The sequence below is a fragment of the Sinocyclocheilus anshuiensis genome, unplaced genomic scaffold (genome assembly GCF_001515605.1).
Source record: "Sinocyclocheilus anshuiensis isolate Anshui unplaced genomic scaffold, SAMN03320099.WGS_v1.1 scaffold437, whole genome shotgun sequence".
In the NCBI taxonomy this organism is placed as follows: domain Eukaryota; kingdom Metazoa; phylum Chordata; class Actinopteri; order Cypriniformes; family Cyprinidae; genus Sinocyclocheilus; species Sinocyclocheilus anshuiensis.
In genome coordinates, this window is record NW_015539902.1 from 1978329 (window position 1) to 1998920 (window position 20592).

General features: G+C 35.8%; 1 protein-coding gene across 1 annotated transcript in view; it reads left to right on the forward strand.

Moving 5' to 3' along the window:
• Positions 1-20592, forward strand: part of nbeaa (neurobeachin a) — a 132362-nt gene that overhangs the window by 66129 nt on the left and 45641 nt on the right. The window contains exons 3-9 of the mRNA XM_016483102.1: positions 178-290; positions 2000-2100; positions 2549-2644; positions 3632-3753; positions 5403-5529; positions 10013-10132; positions 10585-10731. Coding sequence (XP_016338588.1) covers positions 178-290; positions 2000-2100; positions 2549-2644; positions 3632-3753; positions 5403-5529; positions 10013-10132; positions 10585-10731 — 826 coding nt within the window. The remainder of the gene's footprint in view (positions 1-177; positions 291-1999; positions 2101-2548; positions 2645-3631; positions 3754-5402; positions 5530-10012; positions 10133-10584; positions 10732-20592) is intronic.

The following is a 20592-nucleotide window of genomic DNA, read 5'->3' on the forward strand; positions in this document are numbered from 1 at the left end:
AAAAATAAGTTGTAAATATTACAGAAGATATATATTATTATTATATTTTTTGTATGTGCAGTAGTATTTTTAATATTAACAATAATAATAAAACATTATTGTTATTAAAGAATATTAAATATTTACAATAATAAATATATTATAGTATAAATAATAAATAGTATAAATATTACAGAGCATGTTCACAGCTATCCTGCGGAAGAGCGTTCGCAACCTACAGACCAGCACCGAGGTGGGGCTCATCCAGCAGGTGCTGCAGAAGATGAGCTCCGTCGACGACATGATTGCAGGTAAGCTCTAAAGTAAAGCATCGCTAGATGCTTTCACAGGATCCATGTTTGTTGACTAGTTATTACTAGTCAGATAACAATAAATTGTAAATTCAAATAAACTATTATAAACAAAAAGAATATCTGCCCAGGGCCCTCAACAGGTAGGATAACCTGGAACCAGGAACATTGTCCTGGGAACAGTGAATAGTGAAAAAATATTGTTATAATTATTGTTATTATTATTATTATTATATTTTTGTATTAGCAGTAGTATTTTTAATAATAACAATAATAATAAACATTATTTTATTATTATTAAAACATTAAATAGCACAATAATAAATAGTATAAATATTACAATAAATATCAATTTATTGTTTTTATTATTATTATTATTATTGATAAACTTTAAATATTATTATTGTTATTATATAATAAAAATAAAAATAAATAAACTTAAAATAAATATTATAATAATACATATAAATATTACAGAAGATATCTATTATTATTATTATTACTATTAATGATACACATTATTCTAAAACATAAAGCATATTTATAATAATAATAATAATAATAATAGCATTTTTTAGAGTATTACAGCATATTTTGGTGGTTTTGGTTGTGTGTAAAATAAGTGTTTTAAACTCTGCCTTTGTCAACCAGTGTGTGGTTTATTTTCTGTCAGTTTGTGCGTCACAATTAATAATTATGTTTTACATGTGCAGTGATATTAAGTTTATTATTTTCCACAAGTCTGCATAAAAAGTGTTTATGCCACGTCTTTGTAAATAAGCCTTTTCATGGTATACAGTATATGCCTATTCTGAGGTACTTTTTGTAGCAATGCAAAGACCCCACATTTTGTCCTGGGCCCCCTGATTTCAAGGCACTTTGGTTCTGAACACGTCTACTGTTTACATCTGTGCTTTCAGTTCAAATAATTCAGTCAACTAAAAATCCAGTTCACCAAAGAGAAAAGAATCAGTCATTTCTGTGCTAATCTTTGTTGTATCACATGCCCGTCCATATGTTCCGATCCTCTATGATTTGGCTCCGTTACGTTTCAGAAAAATCGCTAAACCCCTCATTGTGCATTCTGTGTCCAATATTTCTGTGTAATTGTGATCAGTGGACCATGGCCGTCATTTATTGCAGGGGTAATGTGTAAAATTGTCTCTGTGAGCACATTTGGGAGAAAGCTTCTCTCCTACCGCTCTTTAGACAGATCCACGTGTTAGAAAATGCCGCTGCTAATCAGACTATTAGTTCTCGTACGCTTCCAGCTTCTGTCCATTTTTGACCAAATTTGTGGCCTTTGAGTGAATGGCGTATAACTGGGTTATTTTCAAAATCAAATTACAATGATATTATGCCACGACAAACATCACTGCTGAGGGGTTGTTATTTTTCTCGAAATTAGATTATTTCATGTCTCACGCAGCGCTTTAAAGAGCTTCTAAATTCATAACGCAGATGTTTCGCAAATTACATCAGCAGACGCTTTGACACCGAGCCATTACGGCCAATATGTGAATGAATAGACTTGCGTTTCCATGCAATCTGATGACTAAAGGAGCCTCAGGAGAACATGCGCTAGATAATGTTCCAGCAGAAAGATAACGATTGGCTTCTTGCCCCAAGTGACATCATCCTCGTGAGTCGGTAGTTCTATGCGCCGATAATGCTGAGTCATTTTGTTCTCTTCTTTCTGTCTTCCTCAGATCTCTTAGTGGACATGCTGGGGGTCTTGGCCAGCTATAGTATCACAGTCAAGGAACTGAAGCTGTTGTTCAGCATGCTGAGGGGCGACGGAGGCGTGTGGGTGAGTTTTCTTGCACCACAGACTCTTGCCCCTTTGCCACCGACTGGATGCTGTGGCTTCGGTGGCTGTTAAAAACAAGGAGCTACTTTTAATGCTAAAATATGTTTTCGAAGCTCATAAAGCCAATGATCAGCCAATGATCTCCTGTCCGCCAGTCCTCCCCACAAACGCCTCTGTTTGTGGTTTGCCGTGTATCGATTTCAGCTGTGCTGCCGTGGTTGAGGCTGATGGACAGGTTATTGATTGGCTCAAGTAGTGGTTGTTTTGTTGGGTCGTTGATAATGGTTACTATTAAAATAATTTATTTTTGACTCATGAACGTATGTATCTTTTTCTCTGTTTTCAAAGTTTTCTCTCATTAGAACACGTTTCCTTTCATCCCTCTCTCTCACTAATTACAATGTCCTCTCTTAATTGTTCCCTTCCTCCATGTGTCCTGTGCCTATAGCCAAGACACGCCATTAAGCTCCTATCTGTGCTGAATCAGATGCCTCAGCGGCACGGCCCTGACACCTTCTTCAACTTCCCAGGACGCAGTGCGGCGGTGAGAGTCTCCCACACTTTTTACAATAAAACGTATACATTCCAGGCTTTATAGGTATGAGCATGAGACTCGTGTTAGAATTATAGAACACCAACAATGATAATAATCATTTAAAAAGAGAGTGTTCTAAATATTCTACATTTTTTCTGCACTTTGTCAGCTTAATTGCATTTTTTTAATGCAAGAATTTAAGGAAATTAGTACTTTTATTCAGCAAAGGCTGCATTCAATTGATCAAAAGTGACAGTAAAGATGATTATAATGTTACAAAAGATTTCTATTTCAAATAAATGCTGTTCTTTTGAACTTTCTATTCATAATAGAATCCTGAAAAAAATCTATCACAGTTTTCACAAAAATATTAAGCAGCACTCCTGATTTCAACATTAATAATAATAAGAAATGTTTCTTAAGCACCAAATTAGCATATAAGAGTGATTTGTGAAGGATCATGTGACACTAAATACATGAGTAATAATGCTGAAAATTCAGCTTTGCTGTCGTATGAATAAATTACATTTTAGAATATATTAAAATAAATGCAGTCTTGCTTTTTTGAATACATTAAAAGATCCTAGCAGGCTTTTAAAAAGTAGTGTATCTAAATTATATATTTATGTATACAATATATACGTATATATATATATATATATATATAATTCATGTTACAAATACAAGTTTCATATTTCTTTCCTCTACCATCCGCATGGTTTCCTGTAGCCTTTCACTGCAAGGGCATAAATGTTTTTGTTTTGTACAATCTGAGAGAATCATTATCTCAAATTATCTGACAATATTGTGGTAATCAACACTATGCCACAAATGCTGTTATTAGAGTGCAAATTGCATTTAACCCAGAGTAGTAACCACTGAACCAAGGTCGATTTGTATATAGTGGTCAGCTTATTCTGCAAATGTTATTTTCATTGTTCCTATGATTATGCAAATTTGCATCTTCTAATTTCCTTGTGTTTTGCCCCCCGGCAGGCCATTGCTTTGCCACCCATTGCTAAGTGGCCTTACCAGAATGGATTCACTCTCAACACTTGGTTCCGAATGGACCCACTCAATAATATCAATGTAGACAAGGATAAACCATACTTATACTGGTGAGTATAATGTGTGTGGCACATTAGGATGTGCAGAGGTAATGGTACAGCTTAATGATGACCAGTCGTCAGTCATTAAAATGTAAATGCCAGGACTGTTTTCAGAGCTGAAGCTCTGAGCGACCTAGACCAACACCTGTGAGCCTCAAGCTTCTCAGCGTGTTGGAAACACGGGAGATCTGTGCATATGAAATATTATATTACCATTTCTGTTTGAAGTGGTAAGTGTCTCTACAGGGCTGGCCCACAAGAAGAGACTGCTAATTTAGGAGTGATGAGCCCTGCCCTATTTTCCAGTAACCAAGAAAAGCCTGCCGTACTAGAGGGCAAACTATATGAATTCACAAAATTCCTAAATGTCATAGGAGATTCTCCAAAGAACCTCTGGTTGTTTTTGAAAATAAACCAGCTTTGTAAACTGGAGATGCCTTGTAGAGTAGCCTTGAGGATCCTTGTTAGTTTTGACCTTTTATTGAATGTCAGTGCTACACTTTAATGCCGTATTCTACACTTCTGTAGCATTTCATTCTTTGGTCTGGTTTTGATGTTAGTCTGGGTTTCTTTCACAAAAACACTCGTAATCCCCTTCAAGATACCCCGAAGGACCTACAGTACTTGTGGAGTGCAGTTCCCATTATGCTTACTGTCAAGAGAACAGATAGCATGATCTGTTGGTTTACTGTGTTGAAGGTTGCAGACAAGTCCAGCAAAATGAGTTCTTAGTATACATAGATGTCATTTAATTTTACATGCAAATTTCCTGTACCTCAACATGCCGCTAACTGTGCCACGGTCACGAGTTTGATTCCCAGGAAAGAGACATACTGTAAATGTATGACTTGAATACACTGAATATATTGGCTTTAAGGATGCCTTGAATAATTACATGTAATATGATTAAAATGAATAAAACGAATAACTGCTGAAACTGAAATGAATTTGCTCACACGTTTCTACAACATCACTTGTATCACCAGGAGGCCTTTTTGAATATTTGTAACAGCTAATAAAGTATATCCTCCATGTTGGGGTAGCAGCATTTGCACACTATTGAGGGAGGAGACACTGAAGGTACAGATTACCACTTCAGAAGTCTGAGGGCCACTGACCTCGCTTAAATCAGCATGTAATCCCGTTTCCTGTTTCTGTGTTACCGTGGTGAGCTCAGCATAGAATTATGTAGCCGTGTAGGCGCAGAGCGAGAGAAACAGCACCGCTTTGAGGCCCGACTGATAGCCAGTCACCTTATCGACAGCAGCCAGCACTCCCAGCAATCACTGCTGCCAATGACTCAGTCAGCCATGTTTGTTTTCCCGCCAAGAATAAAGCCTGACATTCTCCCTCCATATTTTCACTGAGTTTTCACATCTGACTATAAGTACAAATCAAATTGTTCTGTAGCATGGCCTGAATAACAAAAGTGTTTGAGTTGTTTAAGGCAGAGCAAATATAAGATGAAAGAAGATTGTAAATAAAAGATGGGGTGGTTGTTGATTCATATTGAAAGAAAACCTGTGGAGTGGGCAAGTTTCCATTAAAATGTAAAAATATTGTTTCATATTGCGTTTTTTTTTTACCATTTCTTTGCCTCCTTTCTTTGTTTTGTCGTTTTCATAAAGTCAGTTCTTTCTCTTTTGTTTGTCCCCTAGTTTTCGAACCAGCAAAGGGATTGGCTACTCGGCACACTTTGTGGGGAACTGTTTAATTGTGACATCATTGAAGTCAAAGGGGAAAGGCTTTCAACACTGTGTGAAGTACGACTTCCAGCCTAGGAAGGTGAGTTTTGACCTGTCTACACACACAAGTAGACTAGAGTATCTAGAGTACATTGGAGGGTTGAACAGTGTTAAAGGGGTCATATGACGTTGCTAAAAAGAACATTATTTTGTGTATTTTGTGTAATGCGGTTTAAGGTTATTATTATTTTTGCTCCTCTCTGCCCCGCATTTCTGAAACGCGTTGATTTTTACAAAGCTCATCGTTCTGTAAAGCACGGTGTGCTCTGATTGGCCAGCTATCCAGTGCATTGTGATTGGCCAAATACTTCAAGAGTGTGAAGGAAATGTTACGCCCCTTACCATATTTGGAAACACACTGACTCTCCACCACATGGCGGCGATGGCAACAATACTACAGCGAGAATAAAAGTTACTCCTTCTTTCTTTGTGTATACATTTGAGCGGTGTTATGCAAATCTTCCCAAACAGTGACGTAGATTTGTTGGGGTGTGTTTGAATGGGGTGTTTTAGGAAGGCGTGGATGAGTCTTAACTTTAAGAAAGAATATCTCTTTGGGTTTGAGACTTTAATCTTTGCAACTTTACGGGTCTTATATATGCACAAACAGCTTGTAACACTCCAAAAAAAAAGAAAACATGAAATCGCGTCATATGATCCCTTTAATATATGGTCTTTTCCTTTATTAGTGACATCAAAATGACTGTTTTTTTTTTTTATTGAGGGGGTTTGATTTTGAACTAACTTTGTTTTTGAACTTCAGATCTTCAGGTGAATTTTGTTGAGTAGAGGCCAGTAAACCTAGCAGCCACATAGCTATGCATAAATAACACTTGAAAACCTTAGCAACTGCATAGCAATCTAGAAATCTAGATATCTTTTCTTGGATAATTTTGTAACTTTAATTGAACATACCCATTTATGATGCCATAAAATGGAAGTTCGCACTGTTTAAATGCATGTTATTGATCTTATTGCAAACGATTCATTCTTGCATTAAGTTTCTTTTTTTTTTTTTTTTTTTATAATTTTGTGTTTAATTTTTTTTTTCAATCAAAATACCATAACTCGTTCTTCTAGTGAAACGACAGACGAGAGAAGTGTAACTGCCTGGAATTATATATATAACAACAATATAATAGAAAAGGTTTTTTTTATCTTAAAATGGTAATTCAATATGAATTACTCTATATTGTTCTGTAGATTATTTCTTCATCCCTGAGAAGTGAATGAACAGGCTATCTGCACAGATTACTGGATGAGCCTCTAGAGGGCAGCAGCTGTGTTAAACCCGAGCGGCAACCTCCCGCTCTCTCTCATGAAGCCAACAAGGAAGTGACTTAAACTGTAATTCGTCAACTGGCCGCTAGAGGCTGGCTGCAAAAGGGAGTCAATCCCATAGACTCCCCATGTTAAAATGCCCAAAATGTTTTTTACAGCAGAAAAAAACATGTTTACAGCCTGGTTCAAAAAATGATTTTGGTCTATATAGCTAATTTTGTCCTTCATGACAACTGTGAGGGGGGTGAATTTTTTTATAACTCATCCGTTTAAATGATACTAAGCCTTAAAGTTCTGCATAATTAAGGGCGTGGCCACTTGAGTGACAGGTGGATTGCCGCTGCTGTCACCACCGTCGAGCTAGGTGGGCGTGGTTTCAGCAGCCAGCTCCCGCCTCTTTGCCCATTTTCGATTATCCGGGAGTGCCAAGATGGCGACGGCTGGCTCCGCCTACTTTAGGCTTCAAAACACTCGTCGGAAGTCTACGGGTTACGTCACGGACACTACGTCCATGTTTTTATACAGTCTATGGTTAAACCACACCTGTCTGTCTCTCTCTGTCTTTATCTTTGCACAAATTTGATGTGTCCACCGAGTCAGCCCTACTTGAAGCCCTTCTAACTTTTTAGCTTGTGCACAAAAGAAACAAAGGGAATTCCAGAGGGATTTATTCCCATAGCACCTTATTCCTTTTTAGTACTCAGGATCTGTCTATTTAGCGCTCTCTCTTTTTTCCCCTCTCACTCAGAGTGGGCTGATACAGCAACATCTGGTTTTTGATAACTTGGCTCCTCTTATTGTCCCAGTGGGACGGATTCTGCTCAATCGCGCGCGTTGTTAAACGACAAATGAAAATAAGTTTGGCAAGGGATGTTTGAACATGATACCTCATCCTGTCTGCTCAAAGAAGAGGGCGACAAGGGAGGGTTGTGTGCCAATTAGAATGCAAGATATACCCCTTCGCCCAGACACACACACGCTAGTGTGAGAAAATGTGTACTCGGCCTAACAGTGAACTTCACAACTCACCTAATTAGTCAGCACTTTGTTCTGCTATTGAAACTGTGTGTGGTGGGACAAAAGGGCTGGATTTTAATCAACCACTTTGTTAGTGACTTAGATTTATATTAAACTTCCTTGGATATTAAAGAGGGAAAGAATAGAGCAAAACAGGGGATCAGGGAGGATTGGAGATGTGAACAAAAAGAAACGTAATTGAATTTAACTGAGCTAAAAGATCTATCCAGAACTTAAATGGTGTAATTGTTATTGGTCAGTGGAGACCAGCAGCTCGGAAAGTTCGGAAATGTAAGACTAATCTAGGGCTGTGTTTTGGGGAAATCCAAAGCCCTGTCTAGACGAAGATGACCCTTTCTTGCATTTCTGTAAAATCTTAACTGGCATTAAAAGCTATGAAATCTCAGTTACGGGATGGATTTTTGGTCTAGCAGATTTTAGCTCATCCTTTTTTCCCCGCTGTCACCCCAGCTAATATCGCCTTACGTTTTCATAAGATGCTAGGAAGGTGGAGAGGATATTTGGGAAATTAGGTCTTTTGAGGAAGTTTGCACTAAATGTCCCAATTTCTGACGGGCCACAATAATTTCCAGAGCTCATCCATATGGACTCCACCCTACAAGAGCTCAGTTTTTTGTTTGAATTACGGAAACATGGTTGACACTTTTGCATGATCCATGTTGACGTATTCCTCACTGGAGCGCTTTCAAACGTCAGGGCTCTGATCTTTAATTTATATGCCAAAACAGCTTTTAGCATTGCTGCCATCAAACAGAATGAGTCTGTTTCAGTAAATTTAGCTCTCGGTTTAGAAGCATGTAATGAGATGATGTTTTATGTGCTTGATCTAAAAATTTAACCATTTTCATTTTGGGGCCGGGTCATTTCCGCAGAATTTTCTTGGTCCAAAGCTTGAAAGATTGGTTTAGTATAATTTAAACTCTATATGTAGCATGCCATCGGTTACCACAGAAAATAAATCCCCTCATCCCATTGCGTTAACAGTAATGTAGTGTACGCCAATGGGACAAGGCATTACAGAGGGTTTTTCTTTTGTTAAAGTGCTTTGTATTTAATTTGCTTGTTTTTGCAAATAATTTCATTTTGTGGTAATTTATGCTGTCATGTCAAGACTAGTGGATAATTTATCAATTTAATATTGAATGCTGAATTTAGAAATCACTCAGTGGCTCTGGGCATGCAAAAATATAACCTAATAATAAATAAGTAAATAAATAAGTAGGCCAAAAGGCCAAATGAGTAGCTAGTCCAATGGGATTTCTCCCTGTGCTTCTGATAACCAATCCAAACCTAGTGGCCTGCATAATTTTGTGGACGAAATGGTCTGTCTGGATCATGAAATGCATGATTTTATGAACTTTATGAATTTATATGCATACAAAATGAAATGTACCAAAACAGGAGTATTTCATGATACAGATTAATCCTTTCATCCATGAAATTTGGAGGAAAAAATGTCTAAATTACGAGATGTTTATTCAAAATTGTGAGATATAAACTTGTAATTATGAGAAATAACATGAGAATTGTGTGCTATAATTTAGCAATTCTGAGAAAAAGTCAAAATTGCAAGATATTAACTTGCAATTCTGAGATGATAATTCCAAACTGTGAGCTATTGAATCATAATTGTGAGAAATAAAGTCAGAATTGTGGGCTGTAAATTTGCAATTCTGAGAAAAATCTGAATTGCGAGATGTTAACTCAAATTTCCGAGATGTAAGCTCGTAATTATGAGGAATAAAGTCAGAATTGCTTGCTGTAAGTTTGCAGTTTTGAGAAAAATCTGAATTGCAAGATGTTAACTCAAATTTTCGATATATAAACTCGTAATTATGAGAAGTAAAGTTAGAATTACATGCTATAAATTTGCAATTCTGAGAAAAATCTGAGTTGCAAGATGTTAACTCAAATTTGTGTCAGAATTGTGTGCTATGAATTTGCAGTTTTGAGGAAAATGTTTGAGATGGTGAGATAGAGACTTATAATTACAAGAAATAAAGTCAGATCTGCGAGATATAAACTCCGAATCATAAGAAATAAAGTTAGAATTGTGAGATAAAAAGTTTTTTTCTATTCTGTGGTGGAAACGGGGCTTCCATAAAGAACACTGTGTTTACTACTCTACCTTTTACATATGCTTGGCTGAGTGAGCTGTGTGAATATTGAATACTTGCATTTCTACTTCCTGTCCTCTTCTACAGTGGTACATGATCAGCATAGTCCACATCTACAACCGTTGGAGGAATAGCGAGATCCGTTGCTATGTCAACGGTCAGCTGGTTTCCTACGGCGACATGGCATGGCACGTCAACACCAATGATGTAAGTGTTTGTGCTGGTAACAGCTTTCCCACATTTTCAGTGCCTTTACATTCTCATTCTTTTTCATACACAGCCTCAAGAAGCACATAACCATCTCAGTGTTGCCAAAATCAACTTCTGTTTCTTTAGCTTTGAAAAATATTGCGCCTGTAGGGTCCAAATGACATGTGATTAGATAAGCGCTTGTCTCTGTGGATCAAAGGGATATAGATTAGCCATACACCTTTTTCACTTAGGTAAATCTTTATAGTATATTACATATAGACCAGCTGAAGTAATTCAGAACAAGATGACCAGAAGATAGCAAGTAAACAGCTCCAGAGGGCCTTTTCCGACAAACTCTCAAGCCGTTGAGCTGATAAAACGCTCCACTTTTGGTTCTTTCTTCTTGTTTTTTTTTTTTTTTATTCCTTTATCTTGATTACCTCCTCTTCCTCTCTCCCTTCCTGCAGAGTTATGATAAATGTTTCCTGGGCTCTTCAGAGACTGCGGATGCTAACCGGGTGTTCTGTGGGCAGCTCGGAGCCATTTACGTCTTCAGTGAGGCGCTAAACCCTGCACAGATCTTTGCCATTCATCAGCTCGGACCCGGGTATAAGGTATAAACCCTGAGATCACTTTTGAGAGAGCAGGGTGCTGTGCAGCTGTGGGATACTCCTCCACCTTTGCTGCTCAATTGTTGCAGTACAAAGTGGGCATATTGTGTTTGACTGAATACTTAGTGCCGTAATTAAACTCTGTGCTGAGAACATTCAGATGGATTAGTTCTGAAACTGACAGGCGGTGTAACATAAAAGCTCTCTTCCTAAACTCAACCTCACTGTCTGCCATCTACACAGACACTTATTCTCTGCAGTAGTGTATGTATTAAAATTAAACCTCGTGCTTTGAAATTATCTACATGGGCAGCAACAGTCACTCACATGCCACTTGAATGTGGCATCTCAAATGAGTCTGATTTAGGGTTGTTTTTTGTTAACTACAGCTAAAACTATTAAAATCGGTTTTGTTAACTGAAGTAAAGCTGAAATAAAATAAGACATAAATACTAGTTGAAAAACTTGTTAGAAATTTTGCCTTGGCAATTAAAATAAGGTGAAGTACCAAAATGACTAAAATTAAAACTTAAATAAAAATAATTTTAAGCTAAATAGAACAACTGAAAAAAGCACATAACAAAATTACTAAAAATAAAATAAAAAACTAAAAATAAAAGCTAATTACAAATATGAATACAAACTATTATAGTATTTAAATAATGCTAAAATAATACAGGGATGATTCAGTAGAGTTTGGCATTTGTCCATATTGCTAAACGTCTCAGGTTACTTATGTAACCATGGTTCCCTGAGTAGGGAACGAGACACTGCGTCCTCTAGGGGTCGCTATGGGGAACGCCTCGTCGTGACCCGTGTCTGAAGCATACATTGAAAAACACCAACTCGTTGGCCGGCGACAGCCATGCGAGGCGTTCCCCATAGCGACCCCTAGAGGAGTTCCCATGAAAGGGAACTAATGATGCAAAATGCTGCAAAAATGTATAAAAAAATTGATGGCGCTATTATATACTGTTACTTGTCAGTATTGAATGCAGGATAAAGGTTAATGTAATTATAGTACTGTCACGGTGCACACACACGAGGAACACGGGAACGAAGGAGCGAGGAGACACGGAGTAGAATAAATCAAAAGGGTTTTATTAACAAAGGCTGGGGATCACAGGACTCGACACATCAGGATGACGTTCAACGACTGACAAAGGACAAGAACTAGAACACACTTTAAATACACAGGAACTGATGAGGGGAAGACAAGGGACACCTGGAACTAATAAGACAATCAACATAGGAAACACCTGGGAACAAAGAATTCAAAACACGAGACAGAGAAACTGGAAGACGGAGCACATAGGGAGCAAAGACACACACAAAACCTGGCCCAGAGTCTGACAAGTACTTTGACTTTGTTTAACGCAGTGCATTCTGGGACTGCTTTATCTGCAAAGGATAATGCAGTGTTGATTTCAGGATTTCATACAGTAGTAAAAAAAATCCTGTGTAATAATTTATTTAAAATACATTTATTTCATACTAAGTATACTGACATATTACTTAAGACTTACTGATATCAAATTCTAATTAAACTTTATTTGGAGTATTTCTTTATTGCACATTGCACATTTCTTAATATTATGCCTAAAATGTGTTTTAATATCACTAAAACTGTAATTGCAGGGTATATTAATTAAGCTCCTAAATATGTAAATGTATTTGTAGTATACTTAGCACAAAACACATTTATTACAATACATTTTAGTGTTTTTTTCTCCACTAGGATAAACTGATAGAATATCAGGGAATTTCAAAAGTGTGAGGTCATTTATACTCATGCATTTATTTCTTTGACTATAAATTATTCTTTGTTAGTGTTATCTATTGCCAAACCTTTAGAAAAGCTGTGATGAGTATGAACTAGAGCTTTCAGGTTGATTGATAAAAAGCTGTACTTTTCTGTGAAGTACTTTTCTAGTTTTCTGTGAGTAGTTCAGTGAACAGTCACGGTTCGTGTAAGGCTGAGACAACCCTTCCTGAAACATGGGCTGTGCTAAAATACTTTCTCATTACACCGGCTCTACATTTCCCTGGCAGGTCTGTTAATAACACCTGATGTTCTCTCTTCTCTCTTTCTCGTTCATTAACCAGACTCTCACCTCTCAGACAGGCTTGTCTCTTGGGTCTATACGCATGTGGGAGCTGATAGCTGCTTCTGCTTCATGGGCTGAAGTGTTTATGCCAAAGCAGCACTTGACATAGATGAACCCTTAAAAAATCCCTTCTCAGTACAGAAACGAAGAGGAGAGGATAGATGAGTGATGTTAATTGCTTGTCTTTCTAGTTGACCAATTAATAGCCGTTTAAGAGAAGAGCGTTGAGGGGAAATCCAGGCGGTCGAGTTTGATTTTTCTCACAGAATTTTTCTCTCCAGCCAAGCACCAGACTCCCTAATTTAAGCTAAAGCTCTGAGGAAGCATGCGGACAGGGCTTGTTTACGCGGGTCAGATGATCTGACGATTATAAGCAGCTTTTGTTTACTTGAGTCAGATGATGTGGTCGTACATTACTGCTAAATGGACAGATGATTAACCACATCTCTCAGTGCTGATCTGGTCATTGTTTTTTGCATCAGGCAAAGCACAGCTTATTTAGGCTGCTGCTTTATAAGACTGAGCGATATATCTAATATTCACAATGTATTTAAAATAGCTAAAATAGTATAATAGCTTTTATCCAAGAGCAGTAGCTTCTCTTAATGCTGTCCGTGAATTCTGTGATTAGACTTTATTTCTTTATTTTTATACTAATACATTTGTTATTTTATTGTATTTTATTGTATTTCATTATTGATTTTAATGATATGCTGCAGACTGGATTGTGCCACTGAGAATTTCATTGGAACTCTGTTAAAATGACAATAAAGTAAAGTAAAGTAAGTATTATATGATTATAAAATTGAGCAACATGATATATATTGCAATGTGCTTTTATTTGGTAAAGTTTATTCATTTTCTGAGGGCTAGTCATTAGACTAATTTCACAATATTTGATTGAGATCATTTAAACTTGTACACTTAAGTCCCTATGTAACACTTTTCATGTATCTAAATATTTTTGTAAAAAACATATTTTTATATTTGCTTAGTAATATTTATTTGATTTAATTTTCTGTTTTAAATTAATGAATAATATTAGGTAAATAATAGTAAATTTTGTTTAATGTTGTTTATTGTTATATTGGTTCATATAAATGAAAGTAAAAGATTGATTCATTTCCATTAATCATTTCAAACAGTCAGTGAATCAATTCAAAACTTAATTTAAGCACACAAAAGTCCCTGTGTAACATATTTAATATATCAAAATGTTTTAATAGAAATATTTTGTTTTGGTTAATTAATCTTATTAAGGTAAATAATAATAATATTAATAATATTTGTTATTTAAGTGAATATAAATAAAAGTGACCAAATATTATTCTTCCCTGTGCTGGTTTAGTGGAAAATGTGCCTTAATTAATCATAATAATAATAAAAAAGATTTAAACTGTATTTTACTTCTTGCATTAAAATATGAATTTAAAATTAATTTAATAATGGTTGTTTAAAATGTATATAAATATATTGAATATAATCATCAAATAAAACAGCAAAATATTTAGATTCTTTTAAAATATTTATCATCCAGTCATTCAGCCTTTTAGGATAGTCAGGGTGTTAACAAGATTGTGATTATTAGCCCAACCAACAGTTTGTGTTGAAGAGAGATTATGAACCTGTTACATGTAACCAGGCTGAGTTCATTAGGCAGTGTTTAGTGTCAAGTTAAACCAGGATAACAGAGACAGAAAGTCTCTTCAATAAATCTGAGAATTAAAAATGAAAGCATGTCATATTCTCCCTCTCTGTCTCTCTCTCTCTTGGCACAGAAAGTTAACTGAATCTGGCTTATTGAGGGATTTTTAATTATTAATCCTTGTACCCACGCGGCTAAAAGTTCCTGGGTGCCTGATTGCAGCTCACTCCAACTATAGAAGAAAAATCAAGAGAGCAGAGAGTGTGGATTATTCATGGGCTGTGTGTGTGTGTGTGTGTGTGTGTGTGTGTGTGTGTGTGTGTGTGTGTGTGTGTGTGTCGCTCTGTCATGAAGATGCCTTAAGAGACCTCAGACCTGATGTAAGCAATGAATGTTTTACATTATTGATATAAATCTTGATGTGGATTTTTAATGCAAGCATCTTTTTTTTTTTTTTTTTTTTTTTTTTCCGTGCCCTCTGTCACTTTTGATCATTTTAAATGTATCCATGCTAAATAAAAGTATTGATTTCCTTTAAAAAATCTTACTGACCCCACATTTTTTAAATGGTAGCATATTACTTTTTTACATATATTAGCACCATGGCTGATAGTGATGGTATTACATGATTATGCGTGCGTTTGAGATGTGTTTAGCGTTCTCTACTCAGACACTAATACTAGTGCTAATTCTCCACATTTGAGGAGAAAATGGAAACACTTTTACAAGCACAACAATTCATCTGTTAAAGCTACAGTACAGGCGGAGACACAGGCTTGGATGGCAGCGACAACCATTTGAATAAGGGAACATTTCATTCCAATGCAATTTTTGATAAACATATGTATACTCTTTTTGAACACAAACTTGCACTGAAGCAAAACCTTGGTGATTACTGTGAGTGACATTTTTAGTTTATGCCAACCTCACTTCTCTTGGTTATCAAGCTCTATTTGGAAAGTACTATAGTAATGCCAAAAATACTACAGCTTCCTTAATCAATAAGACTATAAAATTGTACTGTACTGTGAGGAGGATAGGATTTTGTGCCATAATACACTATAGTATTTTTGTCATCAACATGCGATGCCCCCTTACATAAAAAAGGCATACATTGGCCTTAATAGGGCTCCTTAAAGCTTGTTCCTGTTTTTTTCCATTTAAGTGACAAAAAATGAAATCTACTGCCTTTGTAGGCCATTTTCAAGCCTTTTTTTTTTTTTTTTTTTTTTTTTTTTTACAGGTCACTGCTTTATTTTTACTAGTCCACTAGTACAGGTTACCTTATGTCTGTGCAGCATCAGCCATTCCTCCTGCTGTCACCATATTAAAAACATGCAAATGAAGTCATGTGATTCACGGGAAGTCGTGGCCTAATGGTTATAGAGTCGGACTTGTAACCCAAAGGTTGTATGTTTGAGTCTCGTACCGGCAGGGATTGTAGGTGGGGGGAGTGAATGTACAGCGCTTTCTCCCACCTGCAATACCACCATCACTTTCACGATTAGCCAACACAGGCCCAGATCGTCAACGAAGGGCACAAAAAAGTTTTTAAAAAATTATTATGCTCTCCAAGGATGCATTTATTTGATTAAAATACACTAAAACATTATTATTATTATAAAATATTATTAGAATTTAAAATAAATTTGATTCGATAAGCTGTTTACTATTTTAATATATTTTAAAATGTAATTTACTCCTGTGATGGGAAAGTTGAATTTTCAGCATCATTACACCAGGTTTCAGTGTCACATGATCCTTCAGAAATCATTTTAATAAGCTTATTTGGAGATTATAAATGTCTTTACTGTCACTTTAGATCAATTTAATGCATCCTTGCTGAATAAAAGTATTAACTTCTTGGGGGGGAATAAAGAAAGTATATGCAACATGTAGCAATAAAGGTTATAGATACTGCAAGTAATATGCAATATTACTGTCACATGACTTCATTGCACGTTCAGTCTAACCTCTTGTATATGAAACAGTATGCATTATGCAAAGATGATGTTTCAAGCAGGAGTATGCTACTGTACACTGTTGTCAAATTACCTCAGTAGATTGCATGATGGAACAAACACCATCTAGTGAAAACATTCTTGCATTGTCAATTTAATTTCATGTGAATATGTCAACTTGGAAGTATGATCAAATAATGAGTCAAGGATGGTAGGAATTATTGATTGGTCAGTCTTGAAATAAAGGTCAAGGGACATACAGTGCATTGCATTCTGGAATTTAGTGTAGAGCAGTGTTTCTCAACCCTGGTCCTGAGCGCACCCCAACACTGCACATTTTGCATGTCTTCCTTATCTGACGCCCGTTTCAGGTCCTGGAGTTTCTTTTAATGAGCTAATGAGTTGAATCAGGTGTGTTTGATTAGGGAGACACACAAAATGTGCAGTGCTGGGGGACGCCCAGGACCAGGGTTGAGAAACACTGGTGTAGAGTTAGGGCTGGACGATATGGCCAAAATTGATATCACGATATATTTCTTAATTTCGGTCGATATGATATAATTCCGATATCGATATGAACACTATTTATCTGAAATAGAAATCTTTTGTAACATTATAAATGCCTTTATCATCACTTTTGATCAATTTTAAGCATCCTTGCTAAATAAAAGTATTCATTTCTATCATTTCTTTCCCCCAAAAAATTATAAAAATTATACTGAATGGAATAGTGTATAATGTTACAAAAGCTTTTTATTTCAGATAAATGCTGATCTTTGGATCTTTCTATTCATCAAAGAATCCTGAAAAAAAAAAATGTACTCAACTGTTTTAAATATTGATAATCAACAAATCAGCATATTAGAATGATTTCTGAAGGATCATGTGACACTGAAGACTGGAGTAATGATGCTGAAAATTTACCTATGTATGATCACAGGAATAAATTACATTTTAAAATCTATTCAAATAGAAAGCAAATTTAAATAGTAAAAATATTTCAACATTTTACTGTTTTTGCTGTACTTTGGATCAAATAAATGCAGCCTTGGTGAGCAGAAGAGAATTCTTAAAAAAAAAAACATTAAAAATCTTACTGTTCAAAAACTTTTGACTGGTAGTGTAGGCTGATTATTCTTATAGATTGAAACAAATGTGCTTCAGCCAGAAAAAAAGGGTATGAAAAGTTCTCAGAGTCGCTGCAGAAAACAAAAAAAATGAAGAACAACAAAAACTGGAAACGTTGCTGGAGACGGGCTTATTTAAAATGAAAACTCATTCTCTTGAATTATTGTCCAGCCCTATGTAGAGTATGCTCTGTTTACTGCATATATAATGCACATATTTGCAAATGTAGCAGGCATTCATGCATTCATGCATACATAAAATGCACAGGTTCTGCATAATACACATACTGCATAATACAAAACTAGTATAAACAGAATGATAGCATGCCATGTCGAGTCATATGAAGCCGATTATTACATGCATGCAACATATATGGAATATATCTGGAAATTTGAGGCCAGAATGTGTGTGTGCTCATATATCTGTTGCTCATTTTGTCCTTATCTGTCAGTTTGTCTGTGAAAGTCTGGATGTGAGTGTGTGTTGCTGCTGCTGCTGGTTGATGTGGTCCCTTTACCAGAGGAAGTCCAGATGTCTGGTCAGCATGTGACAGCCAACAAGCTGCTCTCTGGCTGTGCATTGCCGTGGTAATTAGCATGTGAGGTATGGGGCACTTGGCATTGTCGCAAAGAGAGCCTTCTGGACCGGCGACTTTGTGTGTCTGTCTGTGTGTGTGTGTGTGTGAGTGTGTTTGTAAGTTATATAGATCATCAGTGTATGAAGGCTCTGCTTAATTCCAGTGCTGTTAGTCTCTGTCGCTGCCGCTGGTGCAGCTGTCCTCTCATGGGATTGCGAGGAGCAAAAGAGAGAGAGACAGCAAGGAAAAACTGTGCTAGCTTTGCAGCATGGGCTGTCAGCCATAGGGTGTGTCGAAGCAGTGACCCGATTCCCAGACAGCTCCTGTGCCCTGCGTGACGGACAAGATGAATGCCATGTGAACGTGCCGGAACACTGGGCCAGATTACATATTGTGCTCATGCCGACTGACTGCGTGATCATATTAATGGTCTCTTTCTCTTTTTGTGTAGTTCATTGATGAATATGATAGAACATCCTTTTTGGGATGTTCTCAGGGAAAAGTGGTTAAAAATAGAGATGAGTCATGTTGGTGGATTTGATGGTCATAAAACAACCGGCTAGTCGCATAGGCAATTAACTACTGTATATTTATATGCTGTTTGTTTATTTATTGTGTACTTAGTTTTTGTACTTTATATTATATATAGAGATATATTTATTTGTCATATATATAAATCTGAATTAAAAACTTTTTTTTTTTAGTTTTGATGCTTTAATTAGTATGCTAACAGCATAGTCGGTTATTATTTTATATTAATATTAATTATTGGTGTCGGTGCTGATAGCCTAGTGGTTAGTGGTCCTTTGCCAATCCCATTCCCAAATCTCCAGCCCACACTTTCCTGTCATTCTTTACTGTCCTATCCATGAAAAAGGCAAAAAAATAATAATAAAATTGATTATTGGTTAATATTTTCCCCTCTTACATAGCCATGGTTTCATCATCAGCAAAGAAAGTTGTATTTGAGAAAAACTTCATGAAAATATTTATTTTTAGTTTTATTATAATTTTATTGTTAGTTTATATAGTTGTTGTTATTATTTATTTATTTATAATCTAGTTGTCCTTATCTATTGTCCTAATCTAGTTGTCTAAACCTGGCATTTTATATTATGAATATTGTTGACTCTTTGACTTGTTTTTGGATAAAAAAATGCTACAATATGTAGGCCTATACATGTAAATATTTATTTATTTATTTATTCTTAGTTTATTATAGTTTTACTACAATTTGTCTTATAGTTTTATTATTATTTGTATAGTTATAGGTATTGTTGTTATTGTTTATTTTATTATTTATTTTAATTATTTATTTGATATTTCAGAATTGTTGTTTTTATTTTTGTATATATTTTAAGTTTTGATGCTTTAATTATTGTGCTCATAGCATGCTGTGATTTAGCTTTTAGACTCTGCATGATAAAACGTCTTATGCTGTTCTTAATAGAAGGCTGTATGTTCCTATTTAGTGAGCTAGTTATGTTAGTTGTGTGTGTATTTTGGTCTGGTGTGCGGGTGTGTGAATAGAGTCTGGTAGAGAAGTCTTGATGCTGCGCTCAGTGCCAGTCAGAGTGTTGCTAAGTGGACACATTGGCAGCAGGCCTGAGGAAATTGCAGTGAATCACAGTGCCAGTGCAAGGGCTTATTTGCATCGTACTGTTATTAAGGCATTATGTCTCACAGAATATTCTGTTTTATATAATAAAACTGAATATTCTGTGAGACATAATGTGGGATGGGATTTTATACATTGGGATTTGATTGGTTTTTAAATGACAAGTGGAAGGAGAGGCATTTCAGATTTATATTACTGGTTAATATTTTTTCCCTCTTGACCTTAGTTACTTCATTAGCAAAGAAAAGATTAAATTTACTTATTTATAATATTTATTTGAGTATTTCTTTTTATGTTATTTATTGTGTATTTATTATAGCATTTTTATGTTGTTTATTCATTTATGTATTTGTTTATTTATTAATAAAAATATGAAAAAATAATAATAATAATACTTATGAAAGTAAATAGTCGAATTTGATGTTATATGTCTTTAAATTGGCCATCTATCTTGATGTATAAATATATAAATTATTGTGGAAAAAAAGCAAATCAAATGGTGAGTTGAAAGTCCAGTCATGCACGGTCAGGAAATTCTGCATGATCTTATGCAAGTCTCTCATTCACTCCCTCAGATGAGTAGATGACTACTGACACAAAGTGCTTTACATGAGAGAGATTTTGCAGATACACGCGCACATTTACACACACATGCTCATACCGACTCACACTTACGTTTAGAGCCATTAGTGAAATAGCACATTTCTGCAGCCAGAGCTTCATTAAGATAATGTACGCCTGTGTGTGTGGCTGCTCTGTGCCTCAGAAATTAAAGCTTTTTATTATTATTATTACCATTATCAGTCCTCTGGGATGCGACCCGGTCC